Below are 21,609 nucleotides of genomic sequence, written 5' to 3'. Positions count from 1 at the left end.
AGTGGTGAATTACATGGACTGTGCCCCAGACCTGCAGACCTCAGTGTCTGAAAAACAAGTTACTCATGAAACTGGTTTTAGGCTCCAGGAAAAACACATTTATGTGGCTTGTTGTTCATAAAACACTTCCATATACATGAACTGATTGAAATTTTCACTGTGACCCCAGTAAGCAGTTTATCCATATAAGTGAGGAAATAGCCAGGTCAGATGTAAATCACAGACCTTCGACAGGAAACAGTGTTCTTTCTCTCGGCTATCCCCAGTGCAAGTGTTAAAATACAATGAAAAAGGCTACTGGGGGAAGTCTGAATAGGGCAGGGGACGGCTCTGCTTCTAAAGCACGTGATGTTTTCCCCACCTTTATTGTCACACATATGAGCATCCATCGCCAGCCTAGGGAGGCTAACCACACAGGACAGAAAATGTCACCCTTTCTCCAGGAATAGATATTATCCCCAAACACTTTGATTTGATGATAAAGTATATTGGTTTTTCAGAAATCTATTTCCCCCATCAACTCCCCACCCCCAGGTTCAACCTGGAAAATAATCTGCATGCATGTGTATGAGTTTTAGCATATGTACACATATGCATATACATACAGGTTTATTTAAATGATTGGATCTACACTTTTGGAGGCTATTTGAAGTATCTTATCAAAATAAAATGCATTTTAAGCAAGAGGTTCAAAAAGCTTTTCAGACCCAAAGGCCATTTAATACAGTAAATCTTACTTGGGTAGTTTAGCAAACATTTTTTAAAACCCACATCCAACAGATTGGTTAGTATTAGATACACAGATTTGGTTTCAAAGCTGAAATACCCCTCATGGAATAAATCTTCTCAGGAAATTCAGTTATTTTATATTATGCCACAGAACAGGGACACATATCTATTGACAACTTAAATATTAACTCAGTAGGCTACCTGGTGACATAAATAGGAAAAAAAACAGTGGTCATGGATTAGGAGTGAGAAGACTATGACACCAGCCTACCTTGGACTGGGACCGCAAAGGATGTTAAAATCTATCCTAGAATTTAAAACAGGAAAAATGTCAAATATTCCACTCCCCATTCGGCCCAAACCATCCCCCAAGGAATACACACCCACCCCACCCCCACATGAGGTTTACTAACCACCTGCTACTGATGTTACTATGTCACTAATTAACAATGATCACAGAAAATGTGTCATACCAGAGTTTTTGTTATCATACACAACGCATTAGTGGCTGCAGGAATCTTCCTCCAAAAGCTACCGTCAGAAGGCAAACTGACAAATGTCCATGCCGCTGGTCCAAGAAACCACAGCTAAGAGCCACGAGGCATTCATTTGTACATTGAGCTCTCTCTGGCATGCTCCCCACTCTAGTTAGAGGGGCTGGGGTATGGAGAGACCGTCCCAGCCGGGCGCTGCAGCCTCCTACTCCTGGGCCTCCTTGCGGGTCAACTTGTAGATCTCAGTGGGTCCATCCACATGGGTGATAGTGGTGGTGAGCTGGAGTTCTTCCCCACTATGGACACCCAGATCGCCTGAAACAGGGTTTTTGGTGTTAGATGCATTCAAGGAGGAAGGAGAAGCAAGCTGGGGTTCATCTCATGGACAACTGCTCTGACGCTAGCCCTCTTTGACATTCTGAGCACACAGAGACACCTAGGGCACACAACATTCAGAACAAGGACTAACTCCAAACCTGTTCACCTGGATTTTGCAGAACTTTTTAAAATATCATTTTTGGCTCCCAGATGACAGTCATTAAGATACATGAGTCAGCTCACTGCTGATATTATTCATAGTAATCATTAACATTTAATGAGCATTTACTTTGTGCCTGACGCTATTCTAATCACTTTGTAAGTGATCTTCTTTAATCCTCGCAGAAGCCCTCTGAAGTAGGCAGTATGAACGTGCCAGCCTTACAGATGAGGAAGCTGGGAGGTAGGCAAGGTAATTGTCGTGGGTGGAGGAGCAGGCCCACGAGAGAGCTGGCAAAGGAATGTCTGATGCCAAGACCAATGTGGTGGGCTAAACCAGCATAACACACCTCCCGACGGATGGGTCAGTCAGGCACCAACACATTTGCTGTGAATAATTTACAAAATAGGAGCCAGGTGCAGTGGCTCAGGCCTGCAGTCTCAGCTACTCGAGAAGCAGGGGTAGGAGGACCGCTTGAGGCCAGGAGTTTAAGATCAGCCTCGGCAACAGAGCGAGACCCTGACTCTAAAAAAAAATTTGTTTTAATTACCTGAGTGCAGTAACTCACACTTGTAACCTCAGCTACTCAGGAGGCTGAGGCAGGAGGATCACTGGAGTACAGTGAGCTATGCAGTGAGCTATGATTGCACCACTCACTCCAGCCTGGGTGACAGAGTGAGACTTTGACTCTAAAAAAATAAAAAAATAAACTACAAAGCATCTATGTCACGTGAAAGCAAATAAGACCTGCTTATATCTATCCATAGATTGGTGAAGGAGCCATATCTAACACATCTAGGAACAATGAGGGGCTTTATTCTCCAGGAAAAAAAAAGTGCCAGAAACGTGCTGTGCATTTCCTTCTGCCCTCAGGATTGTCCCAAGTGTTCTGAACTCATTATCAGTGGACAGTGTTCTGCTAAAATGGAATAATTTGAACTTTTCTAAATTAGTAGGAGCAAAAAATTTTCTCTAAGTTAAACCTCAAAAACTGTACTACCTGCCATAAGACAAGTGAATGTATAAACAACAAAGGGAAAATGGAAAACGCAACCATGCTCAGTCCGACTGTGTGTGGGGGTGCACGTGTGCACACATGTTTGTGGAGAGGGGTGCTGGGGAATAGAAAGTTAAACTTGTGTCAGTGATTTTTATATTGTGCACATATCATATGATATGTTTTCTGGAACTGAAGTTTTTCTAATTTAAAGCATAGAATTAAGTAACTAAATGCTGTTTTCCATTGAAATGCCATACCATAACTTAGAAGAAGCCTTGGCCCTATCCTTAGGACTAATAATCTTATCACTTATTTAAGAACTGCTGGGCATCAATGAATCTGGTGGCCTTAGAACCCCAGAGGTCACTCCCACCCACTGGCCCAGCAGGCTGCTTGGCTGGTTCCCTTCACGTGTGCCACGCAATATTAGCTTCTCATCATAGACCCATTTCTCTGTGGCTGCACAGCAAAATCAGTCCTATTATTAAATACCACCCTGTAAGCTCTCTACCCAGTAGATTCCCTGGCCTCAGAAGCAGGCTCATTGGCTGCTGCAGAGGACTGCTGAAGACATTTGGGGCTGTTTTGGCAAGGTTCTAATCCACAGGACTATGGGTAGAGAAGGCATTAAAGGGGCATCAGTCCAGCCTCCAGCACATCCACATTCATCTGCCCTCAAGCCAGAGCATAGATGCCAAGTAAGGCTGGTGAGAGGCTTTAGTTGGGCTACTTTGGGCCAAGCTGAACCACTACTTGTACAGTGAGCAACTACACCCAGGCCAATAACTTGTATTCTTACTGCTGCAACATCTAGTTCACACCTCAGTCAAGCACAAGCAGTCTAAGCTTCACATTTCTCAGTCAAAGCTATTTCTGGATTTGCATATCTGGGCTAGCCATCAGAACTTCAAAGCCAGTTTCATGATCTGCCTGTCTGTGTGAGTCATCAAAATTTCAAAGAGAGTCCTGACCACCCCAGTGGACCCATTAGCCCTCATAACCATTTACCCAAGGAATCCCGTTCCCTGAGGACTTCTTAGAAATAGACGCTAGAGAGTAATTCTACTCAGGCTTTGAACCAAAGATGTTAATTATTTAAACTTAAAATATGACTCCAATTAGCAGATCCTAGAATATGCATATGATCCTACAGATCACTTGAAAAAACAGCCAAAATTGCTTTGGCTTATTTAAATGGATACCTATGTCATAATGCTTATCACATGCCTGACACAGTTCTAAATACTGTACAAATATTAATGCACTTAATTCTCATAACAGTCCTCAGACAGAGGCACTATTATCATCACTCCCATTCTGCTGATGAAGAAACTGAGGCACAGAGAAGCTAAGTAACTTGCCCAAGGCCCAAGCTGCTAAACAGTGTGTGGGATTCAAATAAACAGGTGCCAGGATGCAGGCTTTCAACTTTTGGGTTCTGCTGCCTCTTCTTAAATATTCAAGTTTCCAACAGCCAGTGAGACTGCCAGTGAGGTATGAACTCCACACGCAGAGCATTACAGTTAAAAATACCCACATACAGCCAGGTGCGGTGGCTCACATCTGTAATCCCGGCACTTTGGGAGGCTGTCGGCGGCGGATCACTTGAGGTCAGGAGTTCGAACCAGCCTGGTCAACATGGCAAAACCCTGTGTCTACTAAAATTACAAAAATTAACCGGGTGTGGTGGCGCATGCCTGTAAGTCCCAGCTACTCAGTAGGCTCAGGCAGAAGAATGGTTTGAACCCAGAAGGCGGAGGTTGCATTGAGTCAAGATTGTGCCCTTGCACTCCAGCCTGGGTGATAGAGTGTCTCAAAAACAAAACAAAACAAAAAACTACACATAAAATAATTTGAATAAATTGTTTAGCATATTTACTTTGCTTTTGTATCTGATAAATTTATAGCATATAAATCAGTGCACTGACAGGAGAGCTGTTATTTATGAGTATTGGCCATATGCACTGTTAGGGGTTTAACATGCCCTGTATTTCCTTGTACGATGTGAAGCTACTGTGGCATAATTAATTTCTCTACTGTGCTGTTTGAGGACCCAGATAATGGGACTCCATGCACCAAAATCTATGTTTCACATGTGGTTTTACTGTACCTTGAAGGCCAACTGTTCTCCCTTGGGGAATGGGTGTGTGAACATGGCAGTAACATAGCACGAGTGGAGATCCCCCCACTTGCCTCCTAATTCCATCACCTCCTACTTCTGCCAAGGTCTTGCTCCATCTGTTAGTTCCCCCCTCTCTTGGCGCCTGCTGCTCAGTGCACAAACATGCTCAAAAGTCTCTTCCCATCTCAGACAAGAAAAAACCCTTCTGAAAATGTGATATGTGTCTTGGGGTGAAAAAGAGTGAGAAAGAAAAAAGAAAAGAATGCTTTAGTTTGCAGTAAATTTCTCTCCCTGCTTATGATGTCAATTCACAGCTCATTAACAATTAGATGACGGTTTATTTCTTCCTAACCTTGTGAAATGAGACTAATCTCTGGCATAGATTTCATCCCAAAGGACTACAGCAGTGCATCCATATGTGTGGAGTCACATCCACAGGTGTGTAACTGCTGCTTGGTTGTAACTGCCTGGAATGCCTAATGAGGATGAAGAAAGCCACATGCACTGGAGACAGCTTCTTAGGACTGGCAGCATTTTAATGACAATTGTTTGTGTATTTGTGCCCACTTCAATAAAAATGACAACTGCTATTCTCATTCTGAGGATGTATTACAGATTCCGAGAGAGTTCGGAGGTACCACTAGATGTCTTCTAATATTAATAAGGACTAACTACTTCCATCCTCACCACTACCAATGCAAATTAACACCCCATTGCCCAAGTGTGAAAGCCAAGGAGCTCCCACACCATGAGTTCATATTTGTTCTCAAGGTCATACACAATGTGTGCTGGAGCCAAGATTCCAAACCATCTGTGTCTATCTCCAAAGCTTATGTTCTTTCCAGAACATTCATGACCTATCCTTCTTTGTGGAATTTTCCCTAGGCCCACACCAACCTCTCTCTTATTCACCTTCAAAGCTAAGTTCAAATGATAACTTTTTGTAATGAAGTCTCTGGTTCACAGCAGAATGAGAAAAACAGGAAAGTGTAGTATTTGTAAAGCCAAATTATTTTCATGCAAAGAACTGTTTACTCTAAGAATATGTCTGCCTTACATTTTTGGTGTTAATATGATTGTTATGTTAAAGAACAAAATAGTGTGACTGGCGCAGTGACTCACATCTGTAATCCCAGCACTTTGGGAGGCAGAGGCAGGAGGATCACTTGAACCCAGGAGCTGGAGACCAGCCTGGGCAACATCATAGAAAGATCTTAACCAAAGAAAAAATAATAATAAAATGGTGAATGGTAGGTTTCTTTTTTTTTTTTTTTTTTGATGGAGTCTCGCTCTGTCACCCAGGCTGGAGTGGAGTGGCGCGATCTCAGCACTGCAACCTCCGCCTCCAGGGTTCAAAGAGATTCTCTTGCCTCAGTTTCCTGAGCAGCTGGGACTACAGGCGCATGCCACCATGCCCAGCTAATTTTGTGTGTGTGAGTGTGTTTTTTTTTTTTTTTTTTTTTAAGTAGAGACAGGGTTTCACCGCATTAGCCAGAATGGTCTCGATCTCCTGACCTTGTGATCCACCCGCCTTGGACTCCCAAAGTGCTGGGATTACAGAGGCATGAGCCACCGCGCCTGGCCTGTTACTTTCTTTAAAAAAAAAAAAAAAAAAAAATACCCAGGACAGTGTGTGGTATATAGTAAGTGCTCAAAACACCCACCAAAGATTTGCCTGGTGCAGGCAAGGGCAGTTCCTCTGTGCTCTGCATGGCTGGGTCTAGACTAGCATATCGGCACTGGTGTTCTTCCCCACTGGCATTTAGGAAAACACCCTCAGTTAGAAAACAAGTGTGCCTTGGGATAGCTCAGCTTTGAGGATCCCTTCTGGGAGATGGGGCAGAGTGACTTTGGTGGACAGGGTTAGGAACCCTGGGTCCAGTTGTCTTTCAGTGCCTGTCAACCCCAGAGGTCATTTATTCCAGGCTTGGAGCAAGCCATCGCCCATGGACCTCCAAAGCACCTCGTGACTCTTACTGCCAGGCAGTAACTGCAAGTGGGAGAAGAACACAATAAAACTTATTAGTTTGGGGGTAAAATCTTGGTGTTATAGGCTGAATTGTATCTCCCCCAAACTCTCAAATTCATATATTGAAGTTCTAACCTCTAGAACCTCAGAATGTGACTGTGTTTAGAGATAGGGCCTTCTTAAAGAAGTAATTAACAATGAGGTCAATTGGGGATGGGCCCTACTCCAACAGACTGGTGTCCTTTGAAAGAAAAGGAGAATAGAATATAGATATACACAAAGGGAAGACCAGGTGAAGACACAGGGAGAAAGTATCCATCTACAAGCCAGAGAGAGAGGTCTCAGAAGAAACCAACGTTGGTGATACCTTAATATCAGACTAACCTCCAGAACTGTGAGAAAATAAGCTTCTGTTGTTTAGGACACCCTGTCTGTGGTATTCATATAGCAACTCTAGCAAACATTTAGGAAGCTGAAGGTTCTTCCCAAGAAGGTAACTGAGATGTCCCTATCATGGTGGGGTGACAGGAATTCTAAGACTCAGAAAAAATGATTTTAATTGACTGGGCCAGTCAAGGTCAGGTCACTGGCACAGCAATAGTCCTGGGAGAGGCAGGGGGCAGAAGACACCAGACTACAAACAGCTGAGCAAGGGGTGCCAGGCTGGTGACGGTCCATCACTTGGTTCCCGCCTTCACTGGGGAATGGGGAAACACTTTTAAGACCTGCTTTAGGGTCTGGGTCCAGCCCGTGTGACAAGACCAATCCCATCAGTGCTCACAGACATCAAGAAGCTCAGCTGGCCATGGGCAGATCATCTAACGTACAATCAGGGGGATGGCTTCAATAAAAGGGGGCAACCAATGTCAGGGCCTCAGGATTTAATCCAACCCTTTACTGAGGCAACAAAGCCAAAGCCATCTTTCCTATGAAACAAGGGGCAGGAGACCTCAGAAACCTCCAGAAGTAAAACTGACATCACACAGTAGCTAGCTGCCAAGACACGGAACCAGTGTTGCCGCTTTTGCTCCCCGCAGAGTGGGTGCATTAGACAGAAAATGCTTAGTGTGAACAGAAATAGGAGGGAATGGTGGCAGTGAGGGCGTCTTGTGTTCCCTCTGCCACAGTTATCTAGTTGGGAATTCTGTGTCTCACTTCTTTTTTTAAAACATTCTGACAAGAATTTTATAATCAAAAGAACACAAAAATCAAAGCTATTATCAAGAATTGTCTGACTTCATAAGCAGCTCCAACTTCTTATTCCCACCTGAATTGTGTTTGAGTGGGTTTGGACAGTTTTTCATGTGTGCAGGGCTTTGCTGCTGGAGCCCTGGGAGGTGGTATTTTTGCTCTGAGAAGAGGGTTCACTTTAGCCTGCTGCAATTCATATCTGCCTGGGAAGACATCCAGAATGATTTACAAATTGGTTATGGCAACAAGTAAAAAGAACAACTGTCATGAAAAGGCAGCAGTGGCAACAGCAACAGCAGCAGCAGCAGGGCAGAAAATATAAGTGTTCCTTGAAGAGAAAGTAACTAAAATATCTTTGCTAAATTTAAAAATCTACATGTGCACATGTGTACGTGTGTGTGTACACTCAGACACACATATATGCATAAAATGATTACACATATAATTCTATGTACATAAAAATAAAATGATTAATGTGAATGAGTTTGCACATTCACTGCCGCTATAGTCCACCAGCCAATAGGAAGGAACCCAGGGGAAGTCCATGAAAGCCTGTGGCTATAAAGAATGTGGCGCCACACTCCCGCAGCACCTATCTGCGGGTGAAAACACTCCAGTGTGGAGTTGTCCTGCCACCTTTCAAGAGGTAGATGAGGAAATCTTGTCCCCCAGATCAGGCTAAAGACTCCTTGAGAGCAAGGACTATGTCTCTGTCACTCCTTTGAGCTTCACTTCACTCCATCTCACTCAAGATGGCACAAGGCTAAGTACTAAGGAACTAAGGTATGAGGTATGAGCTAAGTACTGAGGTGCTCAGTGCTTCATTTGTAAAGGGTCACTTTCTGATCCATACTATGAAAGAGAAACAGAAATACATGAGAAAATGCTCTTTGGAAAGTGACCTTGTCTTGAACCTGTGGCCCACTTTGTTCTTCTCTGTCCATTCTATGACCAAAAGAGAGAAGAAAAAGTCTATCGTGAAATGCTCAATGATTCCATTTCCTTCCTACCCACTTCTACTTCCTCCTGACACTTGGCATGTCCCTCCAACTCACATACCAAACAACCTCCATCAAAGATTCTTTCCCTTTTCTTATTGCCTTTGGCATCAGAAACTGCTTGTCTGTGCTTCATCCAGGATCCATCTAACAAAGGCTGAAGCCCCACACACCTGGGATTCACTCTCTGTAGCGAGAGATCTGAATTCCTAGCTCTGAAGCTTCAAAGCAAAGGAGAGAAAGAAATAGGGAGGGAAAGGCCAAAGCCAACTTAAAAATAAAAACTTCCCATGAGAATGGAAAAGGAGCATGGGAATGCTGGAGGTGGAGAAGGAATGCCATCCAGAGACTCAGAGAATGTAAAGACACACGTATCCTTCCTTGCAAGAGTTCATCTTTGAGGTTTCCACGTAATATTCCAAACTAGGTCTTTCCAAGGAACTTTGAAATCTTGGCAAACGCTCCGTAATTCCTAGGATACATTGTGTGATCTGGTGGCAGATGAAGAGATGAAAAGTGAAACAAAATAGAGAAGAAAAACGAGCAGAATGCCCAACATGGAAGAGACCCCTTCCAAATGCACAAGGTCACAGCACCATGCCAGGAAAGGGAAGGGCTCACAAGCTGCCAGGGGTTCCCAGGGGTGCTGGGAAATCACAGATCATGTTACCAAAGGAGAACTGCCAAATCTTATGACTTTTGTGTTTAGGATCAGCATATGGTCCCCAAGTAGTTTGCCCACTAAATTGCCTGAAGAATGTTTTTTAACAGAGGTTCTACTTGGCATTTCACAGGCAGGACATTTCTTTATGACAAGAGCCTTTTTTTGCCTATTGAACAACATTTAGTAGCACCCCCTAGAATCTGGACACTAAATGCCAAAGGCATATCCCAGTTATAGTGACAAACCAAAACAACTGTGAACATTTAAAAACATCCCCTTAGCAAAGGATTCGGGGGATATGACCTCTTGTTGAGAATTATTTGCAAGTTTTCCATGAAATTACAGATCAAGCTGTTTTCAACGAAAAACTCTGATGAGGAAGAGTCAAGTGCTTTTCTCAATTGCAACATTTCGAGCCTAGGAGAGTGGCTACTGTGTAGGGTGGGAAGTCCTGATGATTAGGAGCTGCCTAATACCTGGCTCAAATCTCAAGAATCTGTCCAACATGGTGGTCTATAGTCATACTGCCTCTGCAGGGTTGGCCATGGCTCTGAGCTCCCACTTGCTGAACAGTGTTAAAGTTGGACACATTCTCACCAGTGTTTGGAAATCCCTTACCTATGACAGATATAACTCCCTGGGCTGCCACTTAGTGGCAAGAGGTGTTCTTCTGCCCCTTCCCTGCTAATGGGAAGAAAGACAACCACGGACTTTCTTTTCTTCTTTTTTTTGAGACAGGGCCTCCTCTATCACCCAGGCTAGAGTACAGTGGTACAATCATGGCTTGCTGCAGCCTCAAACTCCTTGGGCCCAAGGGATCCTTCTGCCTTAGCCTCCTGAATATCTGGGACTACAGGTGCCTGGCTTTTTTTTTTTTTTTTTTTTGTAGAGATGGGGTTTCACTATGCTGCCTAGGCTGGTCTCAAACTTCTGGGCTCAAGCAGTCCTCCAGCCTTGGCCTCCCAAAGTGCTAGGACTATAGGCGTGAGCCATCGCACTCAGCCTAACCATAGAAATTTGTAGTTCAAAAGGACTTTAGGAGATCACTTACATTTGGGAGCAGTGGTGCAGAGGGTTAAGTGGTTTGCCAACAGTCACACAGTAAAAACAACAAAAAGAATTTATGTACATAAAGTGCTGTAGCACACAGTCAGTACTTGATAATTATTTCCCACTGGTATTATCATTCCATCATCCAGGAAGTCCAGCCATTGCTTTGAGTGGTATTTCTCTGGAAGGTAGCAACTCTACCTACTCACATCAAGGACAAGGCCACGTGGTTTCCTTCAGTGTCCCCCACAGGATGACCATGGAATGAAATCAAGATTCTTGTCCACAAGCCCAGCAGTGCTTGCTGCTCGTGTTGTGGAAGTCCACTGCTTGACAGGCTGAATGCTCCCATTTTCCACGTGTACAGTAAAAACACCAAGTGGTGTTTTTACTAGAAATGGAAAGGAAGAAGGCTGCCTAGCTCACAAGCCTTCTAGCAAAGCAGTCAGTCAAACCAAAGTTGGGCAGGGGGTAGGTAAGTAAATATTCTGTATTCTCACCTCAGACCAGAGATGGGCTTGAAACTGACTGTGACAATATGTCTACTCCAAAGAGGTCAAGGGGTGAAGGAAACTCATGTCCAGCATGCTCTCGCATGGACATGGCAAATATAGGATGAAGACAGACAGTGGCTGAGACCACTCCACGTCCCTTGATCCCCAGCACAGATGCCTTCCTCTCCTGCTCCACCTTTATCTCATCTCTCAAGTTACTACCCCCATCCCTTCTCCCCACAAGATCACTGAAGGCTAATCTAGAACTCTTACTTCTAAAGCATTAATTCACTCAACATTTTAAAAGTATCCTTAAGAACTAGTCCTTGCCCTGAAGGAGTCGATGATCCAGCAGGAGCATAAAGGCACAGATGATTCATCTTCCACCTCTACACAATGAATGTCATGTGGAAAGTAGACTCATGATCCCCTAGGCATATTCCTTGGGACAACAGTTTCAAGAGATACACTGCCTAAAGAAAGGGTGCCAGGGCCAAATGATCTAATAATTCTGGAAAATGCTGTTACCACCCCCTGCTTCGTAAACACTGACAGTACAAATTAATGTACTAAAGGCATTAACATGTATTGCAGTGAAAAGCCTTATTAGTGCTGATCAACCCAATCATTCTCAAGCATGTTTGACTACCTAAATTTATCAACATTTCATGGAGACAATATTCCATTGAATGTCATTTGCTGGATTCTAATTGGGGTATTGGGAATAGGTGTTAAAGAAGATGCTGCATTTTGACTGGGCCCAAAAGATGAGTAGAATTTCATTAGTCCCAGATGGAGGCAGAATGTGCAATCCACTCATGCAACACACACTCACTGAGTACTTCCTAAAAGTGAGGCCAACTCTTGGCTCTGGGGGGGCTGCTACCCTGGTTTCCACTGCAAGGCAGAGTGAAAGGCACTAGAGCACTAATTTGAGAAAGGGCTTCCTATATTTGGGGAATAGAAGTACATGGCTAGAGTAAAGCAGGTGTAAAAAGAGAAAGAATGAGAAATAAGGCTGAAGCCAAACAGAAAAAGCATCTATTAGATCAGTTGTTTATCAGGCCACCTGTTACCTGTTAACAGCACTGGCCTAGACAGTGTTAATCATTTCTGTCTGCTGTGGCTAGTGAAGAAACCTTGAGCAAGATCTTCCCTTCTCTAGGCCTCAGTTTCTTTATCTATAGAATGACTGGATTCTCTAAGGCTACCTGCAGCATCCACGTCTCAGTGCTCCGTGATTATAAGACATAAAAAGGCAGCACATACCAGCACTAATGGACAGGAAGATTCTGGGGACAGGAGAATAGCTATTGGTTTAGACATACATCAAAAAATCACCTTGAAGAAAAATGAGCAGAAGAAAAATGAAGCCTATTCCATCTTCAGCTCTCAGGGCCCAGACTCCCACCACCTGATATCTTAGGATTCTGCTTCTTAAATGGGAAGAATAAACACATGGCATAGTTTCCAACAGTCAATTGTGCTCAAAAATGTAAAGAAAGCAAATTTGACTCTTGTACTACAATCAAGACATATTTTAGACTAGCATGCAATATTCTCAATGTATTTTAGAGATTTAAAAATGAGGACTTAAAGAAAGATCTGGCTTGTGTGGGCTTTTTGTCTTATGGCTGAGTCCCCTGGGTGCTCATTCACCATCTCCCAGTGTGAGGAGTGTACTTGGAGGGAAAGTTTCACTGGGCATCTCAGAGCTTTAGCCATTTAAATCTTGTCAAGACAGAAGCCTATTTATCCTGACTTAAGCTGTTCTAAAGAGACAGAAACTCACCATTGGACTGGTCTTCTCCATAGTTTTTATGGGATGGTGCATACAAGAACATCAGAGCAAAGACATACAGGTTCCACATCCCATAGATGCCCGTGAAAAAGGCACTGTTCACTTGGACTGTGACGCCACCCCATTTCCAATGGCCTTCCGTTACCTGTGGAGAAAGGATGGTGATATTCAATTGAAACAGAGAAGAAACAGAAGAAACATAACACCAATAAAGGAACCAACCAACATGAAAACCAAGTCTCTTCTACATATGGGAAACGTGAAGGGCCAGGTAAGACTCCATCTTTTAATCTGAATCATTTTGGTATAAATTAAGGTCAACTGAAGATTCTCTAGCTATCTGTCAGGCACAGTCAGTGGTCCTTACGTTGGCTACAGATTAGTATCACCTGGGGAGTGTCTCTTCCTAAAAACAGCAATTCATTGCTATCCCTAAGTTAAACAAACTGTGTTTGAGCCCATCACTTATTCACAATTATAATTCCTCCTCTGCTGTCTGTCTTCCCAGCTAGATGTCAATTCCCTGCAGGCAGAGACCAGTTCTCTTTGCTGCCATGTCTTTAGGGCCTGATGCACCATAGATTAATTCAAATCCAGTGCCTACAACTCACTCTACTTAATGTAAGACAAGATGAAGACTCCAAACTTCAGAACTTCAGTGTCCGTATGTGTAAAATAAAAGCTTGCAGGTTATTGAAGAGAATTAAGTAAAAATATTTCTAGAAACTGCCTGGCATACAGTAAACATTCAGTAAATATTAGTTATTTCTATAACATCCCTCGAAGTAAGCCACTCACGAAGATAATTATGAAGCTTTCATATGCTTCAAAATTCTGCAAGAGATGTTTTGAAGCTGCTTTTGTCTGTGTTAATGATTTGGTAATTGTCTTAAGGGCTGCTTAAAGATATATGGATTACACTAAGAACTGTCAACAGAGCTGCTGAGCTAAGTGACTAATTTGCGCCAGCTCTGAGACAAATGAAATGATTTTGACCACTTCTGCTTACTACAGGACACTTAAAATGGAAATAGAAGAAAGTATTGGATAAATGTTCCTTTGACAGCTGAATGAGTCTGCGTTGTATAAACCTTCTCTAGGAATCACTTTTAAATTGTAAGATGGCAGGCTGGATTGAAATGTTAAGAACTTTAACAAGCAGGTGGATTTCATTGCCTGTTTATGATACAGTGGGTCTGTGTTCATTATCTTCTGTATAATCCATAACCCACTTGGGGCCCTAGGCCAAATTAAGGTCTAAGTATAGGTATTTTCTTCTGAAAGACCAGGAGTGTCAGTTAACCACATTAACCAATTATAGACTTAGCAGTTTTAGTTTGGCCTTGGTGATACGTAATTCTTCACTTTTTGTGACTCATAAACAAACCACCATTATGAACTCTTAGTTATTTTGGAAAATAATGCATTTTATATAAAATGCCCAGAAGTGTTTTTTGGTAAAGATGGATTTCATAATCATTACTAATTTTAGGACAATGTGCCAGCATTCAAGCTACTTAGGACTTCTTAGAAATGTCTCCAAATGTCGCTCTTCTTTCTTTTAAGTGCAGAATATACTAACTTTATAAAAACTATATTACTTAGAGCATCTTATGATGATTTTTGTTGCATATAATGGAAAGGAAAAGAAAGAATTAAGATAGTTTCCAGAAATACATGTACCTGCTGTCATAACACAGAGAACTCTTCTGTATGTGATTAAGGAGGGGAAGCTAGGCTGTCACCCATCCTAGCTGCAAGAGAGAGTATGGCAATATGGCAACTCTTCTACTCTGTTAAGGCAGTGGACTCTTCAGCTCAGGGAAGGGCCAGTAAGAGACCCTATTCCTGCGACAGAAGTTGGAAATACTCAGTATTGACAATTTTAGTGACATTGATTCTTGCTAGGATTGACATGACTGACTCATCTAAAGAAACACCAACCTATGTGCCTTGTACACAGTGGTGCTCGATAGATGTACGGTGAATGAACAGAGGTAAAGTACAGGCATGTGTAGGGACTCCAGGACAAATACATGGAGGTAGAAAGTGGAGATGGATAGAACCACTCTTAAAAGTACTTGACTGAAAAGTAAAGACAAAGTATTGCAGTCCACAGCAAGTCATAATAATTGAATTTAAAAGTGAGAGGAGATGCCAATGTGTGACAAGTATTATTCATTTAAAATATTGCTTTCTGTTATACTTACTTAAAATAAGTGGTTAACACAAATATTAGCAAAGCTAAGATTCTTTTGTATTCATAACAAGGATAAGTATATTTATTCAATGCTAATGATGTGCCAGATACAATACTAAACCTTTTACATGAAATGCATTATTTAGTCTTATTAATGACGCTGTGAGGTAGGCAGGTAATATTTCCATTCAACACATGGGTAAACTGTGGCACAGAAAGATGGAGTATCTTGCCCAGGATTGCTCTGCCAGAAAGCCATGGCTCTGACTCCAAAAGAAGGGATACTTAACCATTATACAACACAAGGGTAGGAATGTTATCTTAAACAGGGGTTGATCTCTGAAGGTGGCACATGTTCTGAAGGTAGCACATGAGGCAACGGCTGTGTAAGGTCAAATTTCCTTTTGAAATTCACTTCATTGCCCATAATGTACACTGCAAATACAACATACACGCACAGGTTTGTATATTCAAATCTGTATAGTACGCACTACATATCCTGGATATAGTAACATATGGTATGAACTGTATATATAAACAAAATAAAAACTTACAGTAGAACCACTGGAATGAAATGTCCATAGTATGAGAGGCACACACCAAGCCTGACAGGAAATATCAGACTCACGCTCCCATCTCGTACTTGCTCTGGGACACATGCACATTGTTTAGAGTGGAGTTGCAGAATTACACACCCTACTGAATGTGCAATCTGTAAATGTGGTGTTTCCTGCTGTGGGCAAAGAGTTGAACTGCAGAAATAAACGGTATAGATAGTGTAACTCTGCTCTTTGGTGGCTGGCTTGTTTTTCCTTCTCCTCTCCCAATTATTCATGCCTGAGACATCCTCAGCTCTGAGCACATTCCCACCAATATGTACCACAATGAGCAGCCTCAAAAGAGCAGGCCTGGTAAATCCAAAATCTTACTAATGCCAAGGCGGAGGTAATAGTCTTCCCCCTTTTAACTTTGAGAGAAAAATCAGGTAGCCCCAGCACCCCTTCCGCCAAAACCTCCCCCCGCAAAAATCCCCAAATCTCACCCTCTGCATAAGTCTTATTTCTAAAAGTCCCTGTTTTTCCTGATTTTACATTTGAACAATTTACTTTTGTGTGAAACCACCCAATTATACCCCTGGAGCCAAGTGAAGGTCAAATCCCTTTACACCCAGTAGTCTTGACAACCAACATTCCACTTAACAACAAGATTTCCAAATCCCAGACACAGGCTCTCTTACCGGAAACATTTCCTCTGTAAGTAACAGAATGAAGTGATCACACACACACAAAAGAGCTGGGGACAGGCTCTCTGGGAGTTTGCTGCATGTGGCTTGACCTGAATGTCAGGCACCTGGGGGTCCCCTTAATGAAGGTCGGTGACCTTCTCCCCTGCACTGCACTTCTGTTCCCTACTGCCGCCACCTCTAAATGGAACGCCTCTTTCTTTTCCAGAGGGAAGGGGCTGAAATACCAGACTGCGATGTACCATCTCTTGGTTGCTATGACTGAGGCCATTAAAATGGCAGGCATTAAAAGACTGCACCTCAGTACCCAGCTACAAAGCCTCAAGGTCACTGCATTCCACAGCTTCCCGTCGCCTTTCATTCCTGGCCTCAGAGCTTCAATATCCTGGCGAGATCCCCTCGCATTATATTTCATGAGGCTTAAATGCAAGCTCTCCCACAGCAAGCCCGAGAGTATAATGGGGGTTTTAATACATTCCTTTTACCTAAGGCTGGGATCCATTTCAAAAAGTTACCCAATAGGTTTCCTTTCAGGTGAGCTCATTGCTCTGACATTCCAAAATGACATTAAAAAATAAATCCTCTGATGACTATATTAATACAGTACCTGGGACATTGAGAGTTATGCTGGAAAACGTCTTAGATGTCTATAAATAAATCTTAGAAAAAAAACCCAGCAGGAGGAATGTGAGGAGCTAATGGAATTCAAAAGGCCTCATTGCTACCCCCTTAGAGTTGAAATCCACTCCGGGCCGACTGTCGCAGCAGATATAAAAAGCCAGCCACAGGCTGAAGCTGTATTAGAAAATACCGAGGCAATAGAATATTAATCTTTTTCTCCAAAGAAAAGCCACAAACTATGCTCCTTGGAAGATGGCTTCCTTTGCTATAAGAAGTACACTAATTAAACATGTACAAGGTTAAATCCCGGCAACATGCAGCTGCTTCAGGGATCAGTCCTTCTTGACTTCAGGTGGAAGGCACTCCCTGCAGAGGCAAGACATACATGAGGCAGTGTGGGGAGAATGATGTCAGCCTCCCAAACTGGCACAAGGACCTGTGTGTGGCCTTAGGACCAAAAGCGTCCTTCTTTCTGCTTTCCTGAAAACATACCTTGAAATTGCCTTTTATGCCTCAACCCATCTTCCTTGAGATTCTGTTTCTCCAAGGAAGTGCTCTGTGCCCTCTCAGCCTTGTAGATCTGGCTGTGTCAAGTGCCACTGTGCACTACTGAGGGACTGGAGGAACTGAAAAGCATTTTGGTTATAGGAGGGAATAGCCACGGGAGAAGTCAGGCCTCAGACACTCTTGTTTGAATATGGATGTTTGAGCCTTAGCTGGTAGAATAAAAAACTCTTTCAGAGTTTGAAATAGTTTTACTGCAAGTGGAGTGGAAAGCGAAGTCTCCAAGGTTTTGTAAACAACCTGATACAAACACAGCAGTGTTATAGGTCAAAGCAGATGTGGTGAACAGAACTTACAAAGACATATATGTATATCAGTTTTATTTTTTCCATGTTCATTTCAACCTCAGCAGAGCTAGCAACACTAACACTCCCCAGTGGCAGAGCCAACAACAGGGCTCTAGAGGCTCCAAACTTGGGGTCCCCTTGGGTGTCCTTGGATAGAATTCAAGGGGTCCATAAACTAGAATAGAAAAAATTATATCTTTATTTTCACTAGTCTCTAGCTGAAAGATAATGTTTACTTCAATTATGGATGTAGAAAAATCCCTATAGTGTTAGTACTACTGTGATTTTCTCAATAGAAATCATGATATTTTCACATCAATTACAGTTGTAGATATAAATCTGTAATATACCTGTAGCATCTGTTTCACTGTAAATATATATTACATATAATATATAGAGATGATTTCCCTTGAAATTCAAAGTATTTTATTTTACTTATTTGAAAACATTCTAAGAGGAGACTCGTAGCCTTCTTTCAGGTTGCTAAAGGGGTCCATATACAAAAATGGTTAGGAGTCCCTGTACCAGGGACACTTCCCAGCAGAATGGAACAAGTCATGTCCTAAGACACTATCTGCACTGCTGAAATCCTCCATTTTGGCTAAATGACAAAGCACTGGCAAAAGAGTCAGAAGGACTGGGTTCTGATCTCTAACTTATCGCATGTCCTCCTTTGGCAAGAAAGACATTCAACCTTCTTGCTATTCATAAGAACACAGCTATTCATGCTTACAATGTGCCAGGTGCTCTGCTAACTACATTTGGTTGCCACAATGATGGTTCAGTCAACAACAGACCACATGTATGATGGTGGTCCTGTAAGATTATAATACCATATTTTTACTGTATTTTTCTATGTTTAGATATGTTTGAAATACACAAATACTTACCATGGTGTTACAATTGCCTGCAGTAGTCAGTAGAGGAACATGCTATACAGGTTTGTAGCCTAGGAGCAATAGGTTACACCATATGGCCTAGGTATGTAGTAAGCTATACCATCTAGGTTTGTGTAAGTACATTCTATGATGTTCCCTTAATAAGGAACTCACATAATGATGCATTTCTCAGAATGCATCCCTCTTTGTAAATATTACTTCCTGTAATCATTACAGCAACCTTCTGTGGGTCTATTGTAATATTTATTTTGCAGATAAGAAAATTAAACCTTAGAACTGTTAAGTAATCCATCCACAGTCCTATCCAGCTAGAAAGCAACATAAATGAAAACTTTCTCCAAAGCTATTAGGTATCATATTCCAGCAAGCTAGGATAACAATTCCTGCCCTACTTACCTCGTAGGATTTTTGTGACGCTCAAATGAATAATAGATACATTAGATTTAAACAGTACTTCCCACCCTTCAAAACAAGTTATGAATATTTTAAAATTATTGTTATTGAGATTTTCAAGTATAGCAAAATGTTGAGTTTTGGAAATAACCAGTGAAAAGACAAGATGCCATCAAAGAGACTTTTGAATTACGTTTCATATTTAAGTGGCAATATAATTATTACAAGGAATAGCTGATGGACTGTATAAGGATCTATGTTAATGCTAGATAAAAATGGAATCAAATTTATGCTTGTTAGTGTTGTGCTACAGGGCTTGATAAGTTTTTCTCATAAGTAAATAAATATGTGCCCTTCAATCTGGCTGTAGGCTTTTAATTTATTTGGAAACTTTTATCTCCTACAAGGTTTTATGGAAAGAGAAAATTTAGTCCATTTGGCCAGGTGATATCAAGACCCAGAAAAATATGGTTTGACCAGCTGTCCAGAATTATGGCCTCTCTGCTCCTTTCCTCAGTGGCTCTATCGAATTTCTGTGCAGGGTAGAGGGACCTCTGCAGAGACATTCTCACTTTGACATCTCAGGGTCCACTTACCTGACTAACGATGAAGAAGATGACAGTCATGGCAGCGCAGGCCAAGGTGATAAGCATGAGGAACTTGAACCTAAAAATTAGCCCCTATTAGAAAAGAAAGAGTAGTTTAATACTCCATCAGCTACCAATCCTTTTCTCACTATTTAAATCTATAAAAAGCTTAATTTTAAAGAAATCTGTAAAACCAAATCCCTAAGAGTGACAGTAAAATGGTTTCCCATAGTAATATTTCTTCTGCAGAGGTGAGTGTGGCTGAAAATTTCTTGGGCCAAGTATTTCCTATGTTCTTATCACTCATAAAGCAGCAATATGAGAGCCTGGGAAATTATATTCACAACACGTCGTGAGGCTGCTAATTTCCCTGCTAAGCTGGTTATGCTTCTCTGCAAGGGTTCAAAGTTACCAAATCCAAGTTTTCTGTGGTTGTAATAAAATTCTGCTCCAGTGAACAAAAAGAAATGTGCATATTAATCAACATGAAGTGGATTTGGTTGAATTTTCTCATGTCACTCCAGCTCTGGAGACAGGCAAGCCTTAGAAAGTGCCTGTGGTTTCCTAAGAGCAGGATTTAAGAGAACCTGTGTTTCAAAGAGGGAGGCCTATTATTCAGGGGCTCTTCTGTGCAGATCGACTGCATATAAAAACTCTGAGGTTCTGTAGTTTCTGCTTCTCTTTTCATATAGGAATTAGGCTTGTTTCTCCAAGGACAGCCACTTAGGCATGAACCCAAGGGATCCCTGATAAATCAAGGATGTGTTGCTTGCATTAGGGATTTGAGGATGTTAAGTGTTTCTCTTGAATGATGAACATAATCTATAAACAGAGATTACTGAACTCTGTCTGAGCGTCTGCTGGATATTTTAGGGGAATGTGGCCTGTTAAGAGTCTGGAAATCAGATCACATGGGCTAAACCCTGTTTAATTACAGGACAGGGTTGATTCTGGGACAGAACTTTGACTAAAGCCTCATCCCAACAAAATCCCAATTCTGCCATAGTCCAATCTCCCAGCTAGTATGTAACCTACATTCCATCACCAAGCTGAAGAACCGGCTGAACAAGTTTACCCATTACTGAAAATGGAAACACATTTGTACCACAGAAAACACCAAGATTTAGGCCAGCTAGATGCTTCTCAGAGTAAGATTTGGCCTCTAATTTTGCTCAGAGATCCCACATGAGAATCTCTCAATGTGTATTTCAAAGTAAAGGCTTTCCATCTCTGGGGTGTGTGTGTTTACACATCAAGCGGAAAGATCAAGCAAGCACCAGTTCCAGAACGAGCCAAGAAATCTGCCCACCTCATAGTGTAGCCGCCGGACTTTGCTCATAGCTGGCAGGCTGGACTGCTTCCCACTGATGTTCCGAAACACCTGAAATACCATGAAGCATAGAAACAGGAAGTAGAGGCAGAGGCAGATTCCAGCCACGATGATGAAGGCCATCTGGTAGTGTCCAGTAAAGGAAACAACGGGCTAGCCAAGGCCAAGCTGAGCGGGTCCAGGCCCTTCTCCCCAGGTCTGTTGGCAATACTTGTTTTGTCTCCAAATACACAGAAAATTTTCAAGGGGATAAAATATTAAAACCTGGTATTCTAATGCCAGTGATAGGTTTCTTGACACATTAGTACCACAGAGGGAGGTGTTCAATATTGCTTTCTAAACCAAGTAAGAAAAGAGATGGTGTCTTGCTTGTTAGAAATGAAGAATCTAGGCCCTACCCTAGACCTAATGAATCAGAATCTACCTTTTAACCAGATCCCCAGGAGATCCGTATACACAATAAATTTGAAAAGCAGTAATAAAGCATATATTTGT

At 42.1% G+C, this 21,609-nt stretch overlaps 1 protein-coding gene across 2 annotated transcripts in view; it reads right to left on the bottom strand.

Annotated features, from left to right (window-relative positions):
• The window catches only part of WLS (Wnt ligand secretion mediator), a 134,380-nt gene that overhangs the window by 26,563 nt on the left and 86,208 nt on the right, over window positions 1-21,609 (bottom strand). Inside the window, exons 9-12 of one of the 2 annotated variants that reach the window (XM_054483279.2) lie at window positions 21,094-21,237; window positions 19,794-19,877; window positions 12,982-13,135; window positions 569-1,538 (exon numbers count right to left, since the gene is read on the bottom strand). In XM_054483279.2, coding sequence (XP_054339254.1) covers window positions 1,429-1,538; window positions 12,982-13,135; window positions 19,794-19,877; window positions 21,094-21,237 — 492 coding nt within the window. In that variant the 3' untranslated portion in view covers window positions 569-1,428. Of the gene's footprint in view, window positions 1-568; window positions 1,539-12,981; window positions 13,136-19,793; window positions 19,878-21,093; window positions 21,238-21,609 lie in introns of those variants that run through there. The other variant, XM_054483270.2, reaches the window with a different exon arrangement.

The sequence above is a fragment of the Pongo pygmaeus genome, chromosome 1, assembly GCF_028885625.2.
Source record: "Pongo pygmaeus isolate AG05252 chromosome 1, NHGRI_mPonPyg2-v2.0_pri, whole genome shotgun sequence".
In the NCBI taxonomy this organism is placed as follows: domain Eukaryota; kingdom Metazoa; phylum Chordata; class Mammalia; order Primates; family Hominidae; genus Pongo; species Pongo pygmaeus.
Note: the sequence above shows the minus strand (reverse complement) of the source record. Positions and strands in the feature narration are given on the sequence as shown.